Here is a 17,376-nt window from a genome sequence, read left to right on the forward strand (position 1 = left end):
ACAAGTCAGTGATTGATTGGAACAAAAAATGGCAGCCTAAGGATTAGGCCTAATGAATTTATAATTTGTTAAACATGAATTAGCCTACTGTTTCACTGCTTAGCCCATTAGTTACTACAGTGTTGCACCTGAACAGACAGTGGGACTCCAGTGCTTCTTTATTAAAGAAACTCAAAATTATGCATGAGTACAAAAAAAACTGAATACAGTCAACCAATTTATCCATTAAAAACCTACAGGCTCACTCACTGCCACTGCTATGTTTTGAAAGTTTCCACTAGTCTGCATCAATAGCTGCACTGTGCTTAAACGGTGGCTATTCTTTGTTTACCCGTTACAAGGATGAATCATACAAGAGGAAGTCCACTGACGATGGCATTTTCCACTGACCACACTCGCACTTACACTTTACAATGAACATGGAGCCCACTTGGAGCTTTCAGTCTCAGGGTTGGTCAACTCAAAATTAAGAGCAAGAGTTTGAGTTTTTCTGAAAAAAGAATGTACAACCAGAAAACACATAACACAAGCCTATTGTTATGTTATGTAAAGTGTGTTCGCTTGGTTAGTCATTCGGTCTTAAAGACAGTTCGCTTCACTGTAGCCTATATAATTGGTCACATGAGACCGACGAGGGGGCGTGGCCTAAAGCGTCAACATTGATTGACGTGAGATGCACGACCAGGAAGCCAGCAGTGAGATCACTTTCCAGAAATCCCCTTCGGTGCTGTCTCCTCTCCACGACGAAGAGCCAGAGCCGAACCGAAAAGATACACACAGAAATAAAGGAGTTTGCTGCTGCCTCATATTCCGAAGGGTTTGAGCTGAATTAACAACAAATACATTGAAGGTAAGACGGCTCTCTCCTCCCTAGCTATAACGTTAACGGTTACCTAGGTTTCGTTTATCTTACTAGCTAACATAGCGGCTAGCTGCTTTCTCCCCTGCTGTTAATACTGGAACAAAGACGATGTGCTAAGCGACCCAGCTCAAAAAACAACTATTTTTTGTGTTTGTACATATATATTTCCTCTTGTTTACGTTTTAAATAACTACAATATCTGCCTGTTAAATCATCTAACAGCCGACCGATTGGTGGACGTACATTTTTAATGACCGCACTGTATCGTTTAACAACACCTTATGTTGAAACTGGCTCAGTATTATTATATAACTACAGCTGTATTTCCTAACTAAATTTTTACGCAAGCATTTGTTTTGATACTATTATTGCAGGGGATGCCTAATCCATTATAATTAGGCAAACGTTAGTTAAGCCCTACGCATTATGTCTGATCCTATGTAGTTCCTGTGTTGTTGTAGCGTTCATATAGCAGCTCATGGTGCCTGTTTATAAAGAATAATGGTAAGGTTAACGCTAACATACCCGTATGTAACGCCTAATTCAATGTTATATGGCAATATAGGAAATTAAAGGAATGAAAAACATTTAGCATGGTCATCATAAGGATTACAGTGAAAAGGGTGTGGGTCACTCAGTACAGATCTCTGTTTCTTTTCTCCGTGGTCAGTCCTCCTCCTCCTCCCTTCCACTCTTTCTGTCTCTTTCCCAGCCATGTCAATAGACCAAAATAAGCTGCCAAGAAGAACACATTCTTTTAGATAACCGATTAGTTCAAGCGAACTGAAGTTAGTCCTGTGTTTTTCTCTTCAGTTTCCATCCAAAGCTTTTGATTTGCTAGCTTCATGCTTTCAGTCTTGAGTAGGAACAAACACAACAGAGATGTCAAGCTTCCTGCAGTACAGCTCTCTTAAAAGCAAGGCATTGCCTGTTTATATACAGCTGACAGCTAGACTCTTAACTGTGTAGACCGGAGAAGTAAAGAGGGTTGTTCGATTTTCACAAGGATAGTGCCTCGATTCAGGTTTCAGACAGTCAATTTAATTGTGTTATCCAAATAAAATTGTGCATCGAAAGCAAGACCTGAACTGGAAAATATTTATTTGGATGGAAACACAGTTTTTACAACAATTTTTTGTTGTTTGGACTTTACACACTGATAAATCAGTGCAGCACAACCACACATTTGAAAACAGATATGCTGTAACTTAACCCCCCCCCCCCCCCCAAAAAAAAACCTGTAACTGAATAAACTGAGGATATGAAGAAACTGTGTTAAAAAGTAGATGATCATTTAAAAACATTAAATAAAATAAAAACTAAATATTGTAATGACTTTGTTTTTTCGATGTAGAACCATTTTTGTGCACCTGCTTTATTCTGTGTAAGTTTCAACAATGGTCCTTTTCATGCTCAGGTAATGCCAAAAAAATATTTTCAGTGAAAAACAAAACAAACAAAAAAAAAGTCTGTGTCCTGGTTACCTTGGTTCAAATGAGTAAGGAATATAAAGTGAACAAACAAACACAGCTGAAAAGTAAACACTAGAATGTATTAAAATGGCCCTCTGTGTCGCTGACACAATGATACACTTGTCTGTGAGGACTAAGAATAACTGGATAGAGTAGTGGCTGGAGTGGCTGGGAGTGTGAGATCCTGCAGTGATGTGTTTGTGGTTTCAACTATTTGATTATCGTAGGGACTCATCCTTTCGCTTACTTGTGTCAAATGCATGTTTGGCCACATGTCCTTCCAGTGTGCGTATATATTACCAGAATGGGATCCATTAGGTGACCTTTTTGTACTTAAATTGAAAATGCCCTTTTCTGATGAGTTATTTTGACACAATCTAGTGTCTTTGGGGTAGTATTCTTTGAAAATTATCCATTTCAGGTACAACATAATTGTTTTTTCAATTTGACAAGAGTTTTTTATTCCTAAACTGTGTCTACCATTTCTCTTAGTAGCTTTTTGTGATTTTCTGTACTGCTTTTGGTAGTTGTCCATAATGTCTGTTTCATTATACTGTAATCCTCCACACTTTGTTTTTCTGTTCCTTATTGAGCAAGGGATGTGCACATAAGTCTTGTGATTGTGACATATAATTGTCACAGTGTGGTTGAGAACATGGGTGAGAAATCTTTCATGCTAAAGTTCATCTTGCTTTATTTGGAATTTGCAAATGACACAAGCAAATTATAATTTTCTTTTATTTTGGATAAGACTTTAAAGGGGGGTGGTGAGCTTTTGAAGAATATGTTGCTTATGTTGAATAGCTCTGGTCTTGGATTAAGACAATTGAAGATGACTTGGCTTCTTCTGTTTTCAATTTTAACACCAATTTGTAACAAGCAACCAAACAGTCAAATAATGATAAAGAGATTAATTCAAGCTTTAAACCTTGACATAAAAAAACTGAATCTTGAATATTCTTTAGCTGACAATAGAGGTCAACTTTAAGAAGCAAAATGTCCCAGCTTCCAGAGACTCAAACAAACTTAGGTTTATGACTCATCATTGTGCTACTTAATGTCTGTCCTGTTCTCATGTGTTGTATTATCTCAGTCAGCTGACAGATTCAACTGTTTGTTTCCTCTTTCTGTCATGCTGTTTATTGTTTATGTGGTGTTAATCAATCTTAGTAATCAAAGCAAATGTTATCTCAAGACACTTTACAAAAGATGTAATGTGATGCGTTCTTCAAGTTTAGATTGTCGGATGTAAAGTGTCCTTATTATAATGTTTTAAACCATCACCCAGTGCTTAGAAAATCAAACATTTAGATGCTTTTATGTCCTTTTGTGTTTTTTCCTTCCTCTGTTTACTTGTGTATTATGTTGTTTGACAGACTGTACTTTACAAAAGCCAGCTGTATGTAAGTTATGTCATAGTTCGAACTACAAAAAAAGCTTTATAATTAAACAAAGAAGTTGCGCAATGTGATTTGAGTTTGAGAATAGATGAAAAAATAGTAGCACGATCATCCTTTCCCTCCTTATGCTTCTTCTGCCTGCCTCCTCTCTGTACTCCTCTCACTTGGTTTACACTTTCTTCTCACCTGCACCTTAGAGTCACCCAGTGTGAGAGCAGGGTTAGGTAAGAAAGATGCTGTGTCACAAAGAAATAATGTGACTGTGATGTAACAAAGGCATGACATACGTAATAGTACTCCAATTGTTTCCTTGTGTTACACATCCTGAAGGCGTCTGTTTGTATCCATTAGCTCACTTATTTTGGTATTCTGTGCTGCTCTTCTATTTCTGGAGCGAATTATTGTTGAATTGTAATTTTTTCTTCTTCTAAATAGAACTGTACTGGATACTTACATTCTGGACATTGGGTCTATTTATCGTTAACATATCTGTCACACTTAAATGCTACTTATGAGTTTGTACAGGAAATGCCTTTGTTACAGTCGAGACTAAAGTGAAAGATCACTGAGCATGCAATGTGTTCTCATAATTTATTAGCCTGAACAGATCAGCTTGTTTTCAATGAAAATCTGTTCTTGTGAACTGCTTCAAACAGTAGACTTACACCTACAAAGGCAAAGAAAACAAGTTTCACGGACTCTCATTTACTTACTACAAACGAAAGCAACAATACAGTGCTACTATTCATTAGGGATGGCCGGGTATCGAATACCTGTACTTTTTGGCACCAGCATGTGATTGGCCGGTACTGGGAGTACCGTTAAGCACATGGAAAAATTGTGCTCTCGTTAGTCCCTCTTGTTTAATGCTGGGCTGAACATGCTGCGACTAGCTTTTCTTGCACAATTTAGAGGGAGGCACCTCGTTGTGTCTGTGTGTGTGTGCCGCTATCGACCCTGCCTCTCTGTGTGCCGAGGCTCAGCTGAGAGCAGACTTCAGTGTTAGATAAACATGAGCAGAATAAATAAAGGAAAGAAATCGCAAGTAATTGACTACAGAGACGCTCGTCGTTACAACAGTCTGCTTCAGAAAACACCAGAAACAAAGGTGGCATAGTAGGCCTTAAAAAGTTTTCTCATATGTTACGCAGGCCTCATGATGAATCAACAAATGAGTGAAACCTTTATGGACTCGCACACCCACGCACTGCAGGTCTAGTGTCATTTAAGTTCACAAGTGTTTAGTTCTCAGGCTTTTGGATGGAGATTAGGATTGGACCATTGTTTGTGATTTTTTTTTTCTGGGAAAAGAATTATCCTCAAACATCTCCTCCTCCCCAAAACATACCCACCTTTGTAGAATTGTTGAAATATTAGAAAAACCATAACCAGTGTTGTGATCATGGTGATTTAACACATTACTGCATTATCTTGGCTCAAGATTAACTAATTGGCTGTATTCAAAGCGAACCACACAGATTTTGGATAGCAAACTGGATATAATTTTACTGAGCTTGGGTGTGTAAAGTAAAGCTATGGGCTTCAGAGAATACCTTTGGCACTCCAATTTTGTGCCATTTAAAAGGTGTTGTCCATTAACCAATAACATCATTTCTGGCATATACAGTATACTAATAAAAACAAATAGATTGGAAAACATGTCTTCCTACTAAATGCTAGTCAAACTTTCTCACCTGTTTTTAGAGCTGGATTGGGTTAATGTCTAACAAGCAGAGTTTGATTTGATTCTCAGTGTACTCTTAAGAACTAGCACTCCTATCACATCTCACAGTCGTTTTATTCAATGTAAATACCTGATAACATGCTTCATAGTAATGAATATCATGAAGGTCATATCAGGTGATCTTGGTTAGTGGTCTGGTGAGCTTTGTTCTCTCATAAAGCTTTGCCATCCTTCCTTTTCTCAACGTCCTTCACTCACTGCTGTTTGTGTTTTCCCTGCAGCATGTCCCTGTATCCATCCCTCGAGGACCTCAAGGTCGACAAGGTTATCAAGGTAAGTGTGTCAGGTTGGATGGATTTTAGCACATCTATTTGGAGATAATCATCAAGTTAGCTGTAGTCTGTATTAGCCAATACCACTTATTTCCCTTTTTTTTAAATTCAACTTTATTATTGTTATCCTGAAGGGAATTAGATCTGCAGCAGCTACACAGAAGACAAGATCAGAAATACAGACACACAAACATCCACAGCTCAAGTGAAAAACACTGAGCTGAAACAGTTCAGACGCAGCACAGGAAAGTGCATTAAGTCAAATAAAGTGCTACGCAGTTGATAAAATAAATAGCTATAATGCATAATCAAGCTAAAAGGACCTTTCTTTTTACAAAAAAGGAAATGTATTTCTAATGTACACTTTTATTTGACTGGTGCTTCTGATTGCTTTGTAGGCCCAGGCCCAGTATGCCCACGCTGCCACCACAATGCCAGCCATCTCTGAGGGAGCCTACCAGCCTCAGCCTGTAACTGCTGGGATGCCTGGATCAAGTGAGTCTGCCGTGAACTGTCCATGTTAATGAAAATGGCACAAACCCCCCCCTCCTTCTCTATATTTTAACTGTAACACATTCATCTATATCTGCTGTCCTATTTATACATGTAATTTTGTCTCCTCTTCCATGTTTATTTTTAACTTTTTGCAATTCTATTAGAAGAAAATGGCCCCCCCACACAGTCTATGATATCTATCTCTTTAGCTCTGTTTGTCACTCTGTTTCTCTCTCGCGTTTATTCTCTCCCTGCTCAGAGGTCTATGTTTTTCTGAGTTTGTGTCAAAGGAAACATGAACTCGGCAGTAAGCCAGAGTTAGAAGGAAGAAAAGAGTTAATGGGGGAAAAGGAGTTCTTTAGAGTTTGCAGAGCAAATCTTTCTGCCTATTTTCACTCACTTTTCCCCCTTTTTTCTCTTCTCCCACTCATTCAGTTTCTCTTTTCTCTGTTTGGATTCTAAGTCCTGTGGGCCTTTGGGCTTTTGTTTTACCTCAGCAGAGCTAGCTGTGAGTCGCCATGGAGACTAGCTCTGGCAGTTGTGCTGGGACTATTCCTGATGGGAGAAAGAGAGAGGAGGAGTTGAAATGAAAAGGAGGGAGAGAGAGACCCAGGGGGTGTAGGGGTGAGCAAAAAGAGAGAAGAGAGGAATTTTTTTTCACCCTTGTGTGAAAAATGGAAACAGAGAGTGAGTTAAATGTGAAAGACTTGATCAACTCTGATCAACGGCCCATCCAGATGCACTGATAGTGTAAAATTGCAGTCATTTAGTCAGTCAACCTGACATTAATTACTCCTGTTAATATTTTCATGTCCCATCCTTATAAACACAAAGAGGCATTTGGTTCCACCGAAGACACAAACAGTACTCACTAATCTGTGCTCCCTGTTCAAGGAATGTCAGTAAATGTAACTTCATTTGACAGCATTCCTCTATCCAGAACATCCTGCATTGTTTTTTGTTTTTTTGATTAGATTTATTTTTGGGCTTTTTGTCTTTATTTGATAGGACAGTGGCTAGAGTAGGATAATGGGAGAAAGTGTGGAATGCCATGCTGGAAAGGAGCTGCAGGTTGGGTTTGAACCCAGGCAGCCCTCTTGGAGGACCTAACCTCTAGGCCAACTGTGCCCCGGGCATTCTGCATTGTTGCTGATGCAGACCTCAGGTCATAATCAGTTACTGATCACACCTGTGGACATTTTACACTACTGAAATAACATACTGAATGCAAATTGATACAAAAACTCATAGCATTCCTAAACGTCTTTGAAATCAGTGGTACTTGATTAACTGATTAAGTCATTGTAGCCAGTATTTTGAGTATTAAGAAAGAATCATCCAAGAGATTTCTGATGGGACATGAAGAGAAAAAGAAACGTAGAAGGAATTGACTCCCTAATTTGGAAACAAGGGTTTATGTTCAAAGGTAGTTTCCTAAATACTGAAGCTTAAGGGAGATTTCTGGGTAGAAAGGGTGAAGTACAAGAACAGTGAAATGCTTTTGAATTTAATGAAAGAGCAAAGTTCTTTACCAAGCAAACCCAAGTTTATTATTTTTATTTTTCTATTTGTATAACTGTGAAGCAAGATTTTGTTAGAGCTGCATTAAAGAGCAGGCTGTGAAACAGCACGAAGTCATGAATAGAGAGAAAAAGAGAGGGTAACTGGCAGCGATGACTGGACATTCTCAGTTTTTGCAATAATGAAGCAAGGATTTGGGGAGGTCCTAGTGTAGGAGTGTGAAGTGAATCATGATGTGCATTTTGCGAAGTTTTATATACTTCATATGTTAAGCTTGAAACATGTTGGTGTTTCTCCCTCCTGAAAGAAAGGCACAAAATACTTAATTTATGTAGTTTATGTGCACTTATTTTATTTCAGCAGAGCATGAGGGTCTTTTATGTGTTTCGCTGCCTGAGCACTGTCTCTGCACTGCTCATGTATTCCAACATAGTACTAATTTGTCAAGGACAAAAAAAACACATCCTGACTGATACAGCTCCTTAAAATAAGTTTGTCTCAGAAGCAACCCCAGGATATGAATTTAGGCTACGCTTCTTAACTGAAGAAGTTACAACTGTTTCCTTTTCTTACACCATGTTCCAGATATTTCTCTGGAACATTTACGATACTTTCCTCAATAGGAAATGCTTCAGCAGCTCCGATATCAGACAGTGACTCTCCACAGAACTAGTGTTGAATGGGATAGATGAATGAAAATATATCCATCTGAAAGTTTTGTCCCTGACCTTCACTTTCTGCACCATCTGTCCCAGTAACAGAACCCTCTGTCCTGCTGCTGGCCAGAGTAACATGACATGCTTGCAAGTGCGTAAGTTTATCTAGCTGGTCTAAATCCAGACTTTTTTTGACTGGGGCTGCCCAGCTGGGCCCTGACTTAAGCACGGGTGGCGTGCTTAAGTCAGAAATCAATATAAGCACCAGCACATTCTGACAAGTTGCTATTTATCTTCTAAGCTAATGCTTTTGCTTTGTGGGAGATCTGGTCAAATGAACTGCACATCAAGTGCTAACACTAGACTGTCCAGCACAAGTACTCATGTATGCTGCTTTGTAGCAACTGTTTGGACTTTTTCCTCCTCTCACTTCTTTCCTCACATGCCCTTTCTGTCACCTTTGTCTGGATACATGCAGTAATCTGCTGCAGAGGCAGGGGCAGGCTCCTGTCATAGGCTTTCCATCATAACAAGGGATTGAATACTGATGCCTGGAAAGTTTTACTGCACTGCAACACAGAGTGCTCATTATTAGCATTCCTCCAATGGAGGCCTGATCCGATGTGATGGACAGCATGAATAAAATATAAAGTATGGGAAAGAATGAGATCCACTTAAATCACGACTTATGGGCTTGTGTTTGCACATCTGTGAACTGAAAACATTACAAAATAAATATGAATATTTATAATCTAATTGAGATTAAATCACCCGTCTTCATTCAAGTAACTTTCTTTCTCCTTGCCCTTTTTTCTCCCTTCTTCCTCTCAACCGTCTCGGCGTCCTCCTTCTCTCCTTCCTCCCAGGCTTGTATCCGAACCTTGAGGAGCTGGGTAACTACATGGGTCTTGCTCTGGACAGCGATGAAGTCCAGAGGAACCTGGCCCTGCTGCCTGTGGCTGACAATGTAAGTGTTTGTTAATAATGCATCCACAACTTCAGTTGTTTTCATGCACTATCAGAGTACTCCACAGATTCAGTATAGCACTCTCATAACATTGTTGGAGTTGAGATTGAAAGTAGTGAGCTACAGAGGTTTGGCAAGCTTTCTTCTTACACCACACCCCCAGCTTGTTTCCATTTTCAAATTTGTCTCAACAGACACTTACTGGAAAGACATTCCTTCAAGACATTTCAGACTTCACACAGCTCCCTCTAGAGACACAGAAGCCTCCATAAAACTACTACCTAATACCTTTTAAGACAATTCAATGTGTCAGATCACTGAAATTTCATATTACATTTTAATTTTGCCCAGAAGTGGTTGCTTTTATAATTCTGGTACATTAACAAAACTCTCTTTATAATATAAAACCCCCTTAAAGCCTCTCCCTTCAAACATTCAGGTCCAGTGATTTAAAAAAAAACAAACAAACAGTTTTTTTGTTGTTTTTTTCCATTTGATTAAACACAACAGTATTATGTTCCTGGATCACCACATTACTGAGTGACTCACCACAGGCCTGGAGCTGTGTGTGGGAGAGTGGGAGCTCTTCACTCCCCCTCAAACCGTTAGTCTGTGTGTTTGTGTATCATACACATGCAAGGATCTCTTGCCACCCTAGCTTAGTCAGCTGGCATGTAACCATCTGTGTTCTCTGCCATTTGCTGATATCCTCACCTCCACAATGATTTTTTTTTGTCTTCAAATGAATTTTAATGTTACATGCCCCCATAATCTATTATTCCTCTTCTTCTTTCTCAACCCTCCCTTTCTCCTGTCATATCTTCTTTGGCTTTCTCTTCCCTCCTCAGCAAGTGGCAGTGCCCTCCAGCTCAGGTTATGGGGGCATGGTTCGGCCAGTGACAGGGACCGATGTGGGCATCCGGAGGGCAGAGATCCGCCCCGGATTGCGGGAGATTATCCTCTGCAAAGACCAGGACAGGAAGGTTGGACTGCGGCTCAGGGCCATCGACAACGTGAGTCAGCATCATAAAACTGTTTTCGCATGAATAATTCAGCTCAGGCTGAAGGCCAGTCATCAAAAGCTCTTTGACAATAAACTAATAGCTGAGGAAATTCACACCCAGTTTTTCTATTTTTCTACTCAAGTTAAGGAAGATCTGGGCCAGACTCTGCTTCACTTGGTTTAAAAAGAAGATCCATATTTTACCGGTTTCTCTCAGTGTCCAGAGCATCCTATGGTTTAACATGTAGAACACGGGGGGGTTTCATCAATTAACAACTTTTATTAGACGCAATGTACAACACTGTGTAGAGTTCCTATTCATTTAAGTATTAATTTAATAAAAGTTTATCCAAACTTAATTTGAGCTTTCAGCAATCACAGTAAGTAAAAAGGTACAGACCCCCCCCCTCACCACCCTTTTACACCAGTAGAGGGGACAACCAGTCTAAGTGTCCTTAGTTAGTTTTGCTGCTGGCATTCATTTTTCTTTATTTGTTTCACAGTTAAGGCCTGCCTCCACGTTCAGATTGCAATAATTATGAAACACATGCATGAAGAGGTCTGTAAGTAGCTTTAGCCTTAGCTTTAGCTTTAGATTACCACATCAGTCTGAGCTCCTTCTGTGTAAAGCCTCTGATAAATAGTTAGAAATTAGACGTTGTTTATCACAGGGCCTGATGTCTGAAGTTAACAAACCATTAAGACCAGATGCAGCTGGATTGTATGCTATACATTTGCTTTACTGTCTTAGTGGACTTTAAGGAAGGACATTCTTAGAAGTTCCATCCTCCCACCATGCACAGGATCTATTATCTCCCAGTGCATTGATACAAATTGTCTTATCGCAACTAAAAATAACATGTTCAGGACTGCCTTGGTATGAAGATCCATCACAAATCCTGCGAGAACGGGCAATTTCAGTTATTCTGCAGTTGGGAGAACAAAAACAAACAGCATGTTGAAAATTGTTGCCATATGTTCTTTCATCTGTGCCCAAATGATGATCACACTGTCTTGTAATTATTATGGATGGATATTGTTTGGATTTTATCGATACCGCTACCAATACTGGTACTGCCGATCAATACCGATACTTATCGTTACAACTCTTTATTATTTGGTGAAAAACTAAATACATGGCTTGAAAGATGTCTAAATATAAGACATAAAATATACAACTATAGGTTTCATCACAATAATGGGATTAGTTTTATAATTTAATTTAAAATGACTATATTTTAAGTTGAAACATCATGGAAATATATGCCACCTTAAGAGTCTTGCTCTTATGGTTATGCTTGGTTTTTACCATTTAATTAATCCATTAAAGTTAATACACAACATGCTCTGTGATGCTTCTTACGTTACGTTAGAGCTTTTGCTATCACAAGCGTCTGTGTGCAGTAAATTACATTTATTTTTCTTTCCTTCAGTTATTTTGCTCATATTTATCTTACATTCAAGTCTCCTCTCAGCTGAGCCTCAGCACACAGAGAGGACGGGTTGACGGCATGCATATACACACACAAACACACACACACGCATAGACACAACGGAAGCGACTGCCTCTAAAATGCGCAAGAAAGGCGAGCTGCAGCTTGTTAGTCTAAACTATTTTAGTAGACTTGTCTGCTGTTTGGCTGAAAGTAGCTGTTTGTCCATGACCTTAATGGCACTCCCGGTACCGACCAATCGGGTACCGGTACAAAAAAGCACTAGTATTTGGTACCTGTCTCTAGTAGTAACCAATGTTTTAGTAAAAATGAACTCTACTTGAACAGATCAGACAATAAGAACGTGCAATAAAATGACTGTGTGTGAGATGGACTCTACCCCCAGCATGTTCATTTGAGTTGCCATGGATACACATACAAAGTATGTTGGCTCATAACAACCTAACAGGGCGATAATATTGCAAAGTCGTGTACAAAAATGTAAAATGATACTTCTGATTGCAGAGATGGATAAGGTAATTCAGCAAATTTATAACTGCAATAAGTTTACAGTGTGTAATGCCTGCCATCTAATTCTGTGTTTTAAAGGTGTTTCCTCTGCGTGTCCTTGACTCTTTCCTCAAGTTAGTCCTTTGTTTTAGATCCCATTGCCTGTGTTGCCTCTTCCTCTGTTCCTTAGACTTATTTTCAATGTTTTATCTATTTCCTCTTTCCTCTCTCAGGGTATGTTTGTCCAGCTGGTGCAGGGCAACTCCCCTGCTGCCCTGGCTGGCCTGCGTTTTGGTGACCAGATTCTTCAGATTAATGGACAGAACTGCGCCGGCTGGAGTGTCGACAAAGGCCACAAGGCTTTGAAGGCAGCCGCTGAGACCCGCATCGAGCTTGTGGTCAGGGACAGGTGAGCAGAACTGATCACATTAATGTCCCAACATTAAAGACTGTTTTTTTTTTTTTTTTACTTGATTCAACTTTCTCAGTCTTTGAGTTTTCCTGAGGGAAGGTGAGAAGTTTTATTTGATGAGCTGCTGGAGTAATTATTAATGTATTCATGCATGAGCTTCATCAATTTGCTCTTTAAGTGTTAACTGATATATTCTCTTTAAAGTTTCAGGACTTTCTGTAATAGCTGAAATGTTTGGCTCCCTCTGCTGGCTGTTTCAATCACTTGCACCTCACTGATGACATGTTATTTTACTTTTGTTTTCATGAAGTTTAACAAATAGATTTTCTTTCTTATCTTATTTTCCTATTAGTCTCAAAGTTGTTAATATTTATTTTTTATCATTTATATATAGTTGTAAACTTACAGATACGTGGTAGTTCTCAATAAAAGTCACACGGTCTGTGTTTTATCACAATGCTTTATATTTCTGAACCGTGTTTGGGTGCTGTGTGTGTGTTTCTAGGCCATTTCAGCGCACTGTCACGATGCACAAAGACAGCTCAGGCCATGTGGGCTTTATCTACAAGTCTGGTAAAATCACCTCCCTGGTCAAGGATGGATCTGCTGCCCGCAATGGCCTGCTGACTGAACATTACATCTGTGAAATCAATGGGCAAAACGTTATTGGACTTAAGGTCAGACACTGCTTGTCTCTTTTAAGTGTTGCTCATTGATGGATATAAACTGTTAACTAAATGGTCCCTATATGAGAAAGTAACATGCTCTTTAAGATTAAATGAATTTCACTTTTCATGTCTTGTAGAAAATTAAAATTAGAACATACATACACATAATCTGTGATGCTTGTTTGATATTTGGTGGCTAATGTGAATTTTGTATTGGGATAGCTGCTCACATACTGGCTAAATGTAGTTTAACATGGCACCATGCAGCAATTTCAGTAAGTAAGAGATTCAACCAGCGTCAGTCTGTTCAGATGTGAAGTGAAAAAGTGTTTAGTTTGTCTCAGTCGTGTGCTCATAGTTTGCTTCTAGTCCGCTGTTTTACATGAATGCTTTTAGTTTGATCCTGCACTGTGATTAAAGCTTTGAATATATTTTAAGATAAGTGTAAAAAATAATCAAAAATTGTGCCGTTATTCCTTTCCTCAATTCACTGCTTTTTTTAAATAAAAATGTACAGGATTCTCAGGTCAAGGACATTCTGACCACCTCTCCCACCGCCATGACCATCACCACCATGCCCAAGTTTGTCTACGAGCACATGATCAAGAGGTGAGACTCGATGTTTTTGGGTTATCTGTTATCATTCACTAGGCATTGACACAGGGAAAAAGTTTACAGTAGATCAGAGTGAAAATTTGCCACATTTGATAATGATTTCCGATCATTGATGGTGAATAAATGAAATAATGTGGTTCTTAAGTAAGTTCTTCACTGATTGAAAAAGCAGGGCTGTGACTGCAGTGCCAACATGCTCCAATATCCACCCTGAGCGAGCAGTCAGTGAAACAATAACTCCACTGCATCTCATCAGCCCTGTTCTTGGCTCAAATAAATAGGCCAAACTGCCAAAGCACTGTAAAAAATGGAATAGATGTAGTATAGTATAGAAGTGTTATCCTCGTCCTGAACGTCCTCTGTACCCATAATCCTAGGAAATAATTCATGACCACATATCAAGATCAGTTCTAATTTCCAACTTTTTTGAAGATTTATTGTTTGGCTTTTTTTTTTGTGCCTTTATTGGTAAGATAGGACAATGGATAGAGTCAGAGGGGAGAGAGAGTGGGTAATCAGGTGGGAAAGGAGCCAAAGATCGAATTTGAACCTGGGTCGCACGATCTAGAGGACCTTAGCCTCTGCACATGGGGGGCACACACTAACCACTGAGCTACCAGCACCCCTAATTTCTACATTTTAATTCCACAGTTGTTCTCTTCCTCATTGAAGTGTTTAAAAACTACAACAATCTGTTCACTGTGCAGTTTCTTAAAGTGACTGATTCTGTTCCAGTCTCCCTGTGTTTGTTTGTTCTGTGTCAGCAGGATGCTTTATAAAGTCACCGTAGAAAAAACAAAAACAAATACAAATGTATGTTTTTGGAAAAGTGATTAATTGACATTTACCCCCCAAACCAGGCGCACTAACATAGTTTCATATAACAACAACATATGTAGGTCCACCTGAAGCATGAGATGTTGCACCACAATAACTGTAATTTATATCTTAGCTGACAAACTCCTCAATGTGATTCTTTATACCAGGATGTCCAGCGGTCTCCTGCGATCAGCCATGGATCACTCTGTCCCGGAGGTGTGAAGACGAGGAGGAGGACTGTAAACTGTCAGGATGTCTACAATACAGAGATATCTCTCTCACTCTCTCTTTCTCTCTTGTCTTTCTTCATATCTGTATCTCTCTCTCTCTTTTCATACCAAACCACCTCCTGCATCACAATCATCATCTGCTTCATTTTCTCATCCTTAACATAAATCTTAAGATGCCTTTTTTTTCTATTCTTCATTTCAGTATTCTCTTTACCTCTTCAAAATTTCCTCTTCTTTTTTTTGACATGTCCAAGTCTTTTCTTTTCTTTGTATGTTAACCTTGTATGCCTAGTATTACCTGTTTTTTCTTGTTTTGTATTTGAGGTTTAAGGACAGTACAAAATGTTATTTTTTTAAAGCCATGCACACTATCACGAGTCCAGAGCTTCCTCCTCATCTTGGAGAAGAATCATTGTCATGTGACTTTTCATCTTTGTCAAAAAAAAAGCCAACTGTCAGTTATCAGATTAATACCACAAAGAAAACGGCTGTGCTCCCCGTTCCTGCACTCTGCCCCTTATGTGTGTACATAAAAATCTGAGCTGAGTTCAAACCCATGTCCTCAAATGTAAAAAGAAATTGCTGACATGTTTTAAGATTCCAGTGTACAGGTGTTTTTACACGGCCAGTAAAACTCAACCATTTTAGCATAGTTGTCTTTAGTTTAAACCATATATTTGTGTAAAACAGTGTTGTTTTTGGCAAAAGAAAAATGTCTTTTTGTTCATCCCTAACATTGATGGTCCCTGGATTTGAACATAAGAGAGAGTTTCATCTTCTCAAGAGATAGCGATTTATCATTAAACCACATTTCCTGTCTCTATGAGTCAGTGTAGTCATGATGAGACTCTGATATGTTGGATTTGTTGGAACATTCCTGGGGGAAGTGTAGAGAAAGGGGCAGCACTAGATGTTTGTTCCCCTATGCAGCTGGGATTGAGTCCTGTCCACAAACACTGTAAAAGCTGTGAGCCGGTGAAAGACCACAGTGCAGTAGGTATCAGGAGCCAAGTGGAAGTTGTTGTCGAATATGGTCCTGTTGTGTTTCAAATACATTTTCAAGGGGGATTGTTGACATTTGTTTGGACAGGATATGTGCTGGACACACCCACTAAGTGCACTTTCCACTACCTTTTTAAAGGGTTGTCTTTCCTGTTTCCATTTCAATAGTAAGTTCAAAATGTTAGTTTTTTTTATCATTGTGTTTGTGGTACCTCATGTAAATGAGAGAACTCGTAAAAAACAAACATGTTAGCTTTAGGAAAGTACTAATGTAATGCTGAATATCCTATGCTCAGATTGAAGTTTAAAAATCCACATCATGGGTGAAACCAATAAATGGTCTCTTCTCTGCAAAATGTCGAGATCCTCTGTAATATTCCTTCTTATACTGAGGGGGGCAGAGCGCACATTTGTGAACTTCTGCCTGATATGTAAAGTTGCTCCTTTTTATGCTGTTCATGTTTGGATGCATGTATTCCTTTAATTTTCTAGGTATGCAATCTGATAAACATCACTGTCATTCTGTAAGAAAATGCTCGAAAAATCTAAAAGTTTATATACGATTGTGACCAAGATAATATTGTAAAACAAATAAACAGTCTTTCTGTTCACATAAACTAGGTAGTGCTTTCTTTAACATGCTGTATTCTCAGGATCTCTATGCTCTTAGAGTATTTTTATAGTGTTGAAATGTCGCGGTTTCCTATGAGAAGAGGGTTAATGTATGTATATGTAATATAGGTAGGTTAAAGGCAAGGTTGGAAATTTTCTCCAGATACACTTCTGTATCAGTTGTGAGCCTCTAAAAACTTCGACCAATGTTTGCCACGAGGTACCAATCTGATGAACCAATCACGCCTCCCCGTCTCCCTGCTCGTTCTCTACCCCATGCGTACACTAGCTTATACCGTGAGTTTGTCGTTGGCCATTTTGTTTCACATGTTTTATGATAAAGTTTAGTGTTTACTTACCGCTGATAAGACATCATGTGACGACATACTTTCTTCACCAACGGCACTCGTGCATGTAAGTGAGGGGGCGTGGCTTTTGATGGAGCACAGAGCGGAGGTGGCGGGTGTAGACGGTGCACTGAGGGAACGCTACTTTCAAATTCATGCTAGTTTTTGAATATTGAACAAATCATGCGTCATAATATCCAGACAGTCAAACGTCCAGAGATCTAATTAGAAGAGAAACACACACGTGAGCACAACAGAAAGGTTTCCTCCATGCTGTTTAATATCGGGGCTGTAGGTCTTTATACAGTGTAGTGGGAGGGTGAATGGAGAAAACGC

The 17,376-nt window shown here is 39.1% G+C and overlaps 2 protein-coding genes across 2 annotated transcripts in view; one reads left to right on the forward strand and one right to left on the reverse strand.

Moving 5' to 3' along the window:
* Positions 1 to 17,376, reverse strand: part of LOC132990158 (uncharacterized) — a 411,085-nt gene that overhangs the window by 332,758 nt on the left and 60,951 nt on the right. The window lies entirely within an intron of this gene.
* Positions 677 to 16,036, forward strand: sdcbp2 (syndecan binding protein (syntenin) 2). Its single transcript, XM_061056669.1, has 9 exons — positions 677 to 850; positions 5,700 to 5,751; positions 6,149 to 6,245; positions 9,289 to 9,389; positions 10,238 to 10,402; positions 12,569 to 12,744; positions 13,253 to 13,424; positions 13,933 to 14,024; positions 15,017 to 16,036. The coding sequence occupies exons 2-9, from the start codon at positions 5,701 to 5,703 to the stop codon at positions 15,069 to 15,071; spliced, it is 909 nt and encodes a 302-aa protein (XP_060912652.1). The 5' UTR covers positions 677 to 850; position 5,700; the 3' UTR covers positions 15,072 to 16,036.

This window comes from Labrus mixtus, chromosome 15 (genome assembly GCF_963584025.1).
Source record: "Labrus mixtus chromosome 15, fLabMix1.1, whole genome shotgun sequence".
Lineage (NCBI taxonomy): Eukaryota > Metazoa > Chordata > Actinopteri > Labriformes > Labridae > Labrus > Labrus mixtus.

Excerpts from the sequence above, each read along its gene's own strand:
- sdcbp2 (XM_061056669.1), top strand. The coding sequence starts at position 5,701 with ATGTCCCTGTATCCATCCCTCGAGGACCTCAAGGTCGACAAGGTTATC. Across the intron at positions 9,390-10,237 it reads TGCTGCCTGTGGCTGACAAT|CAAGTGGCAGTGCCCTCCAG; the intron begins GTAAGTGTTTGT and ends TTCCCTCCTCAG. Across the intron at positions 10,403-12,568 it reads GGCTCAGGGCCATCGACAAC|GGTATGTTTGTCCAGCTGGT; the intron begins GTGAGTCAGCAT and ends TTCCTCTCTCAG.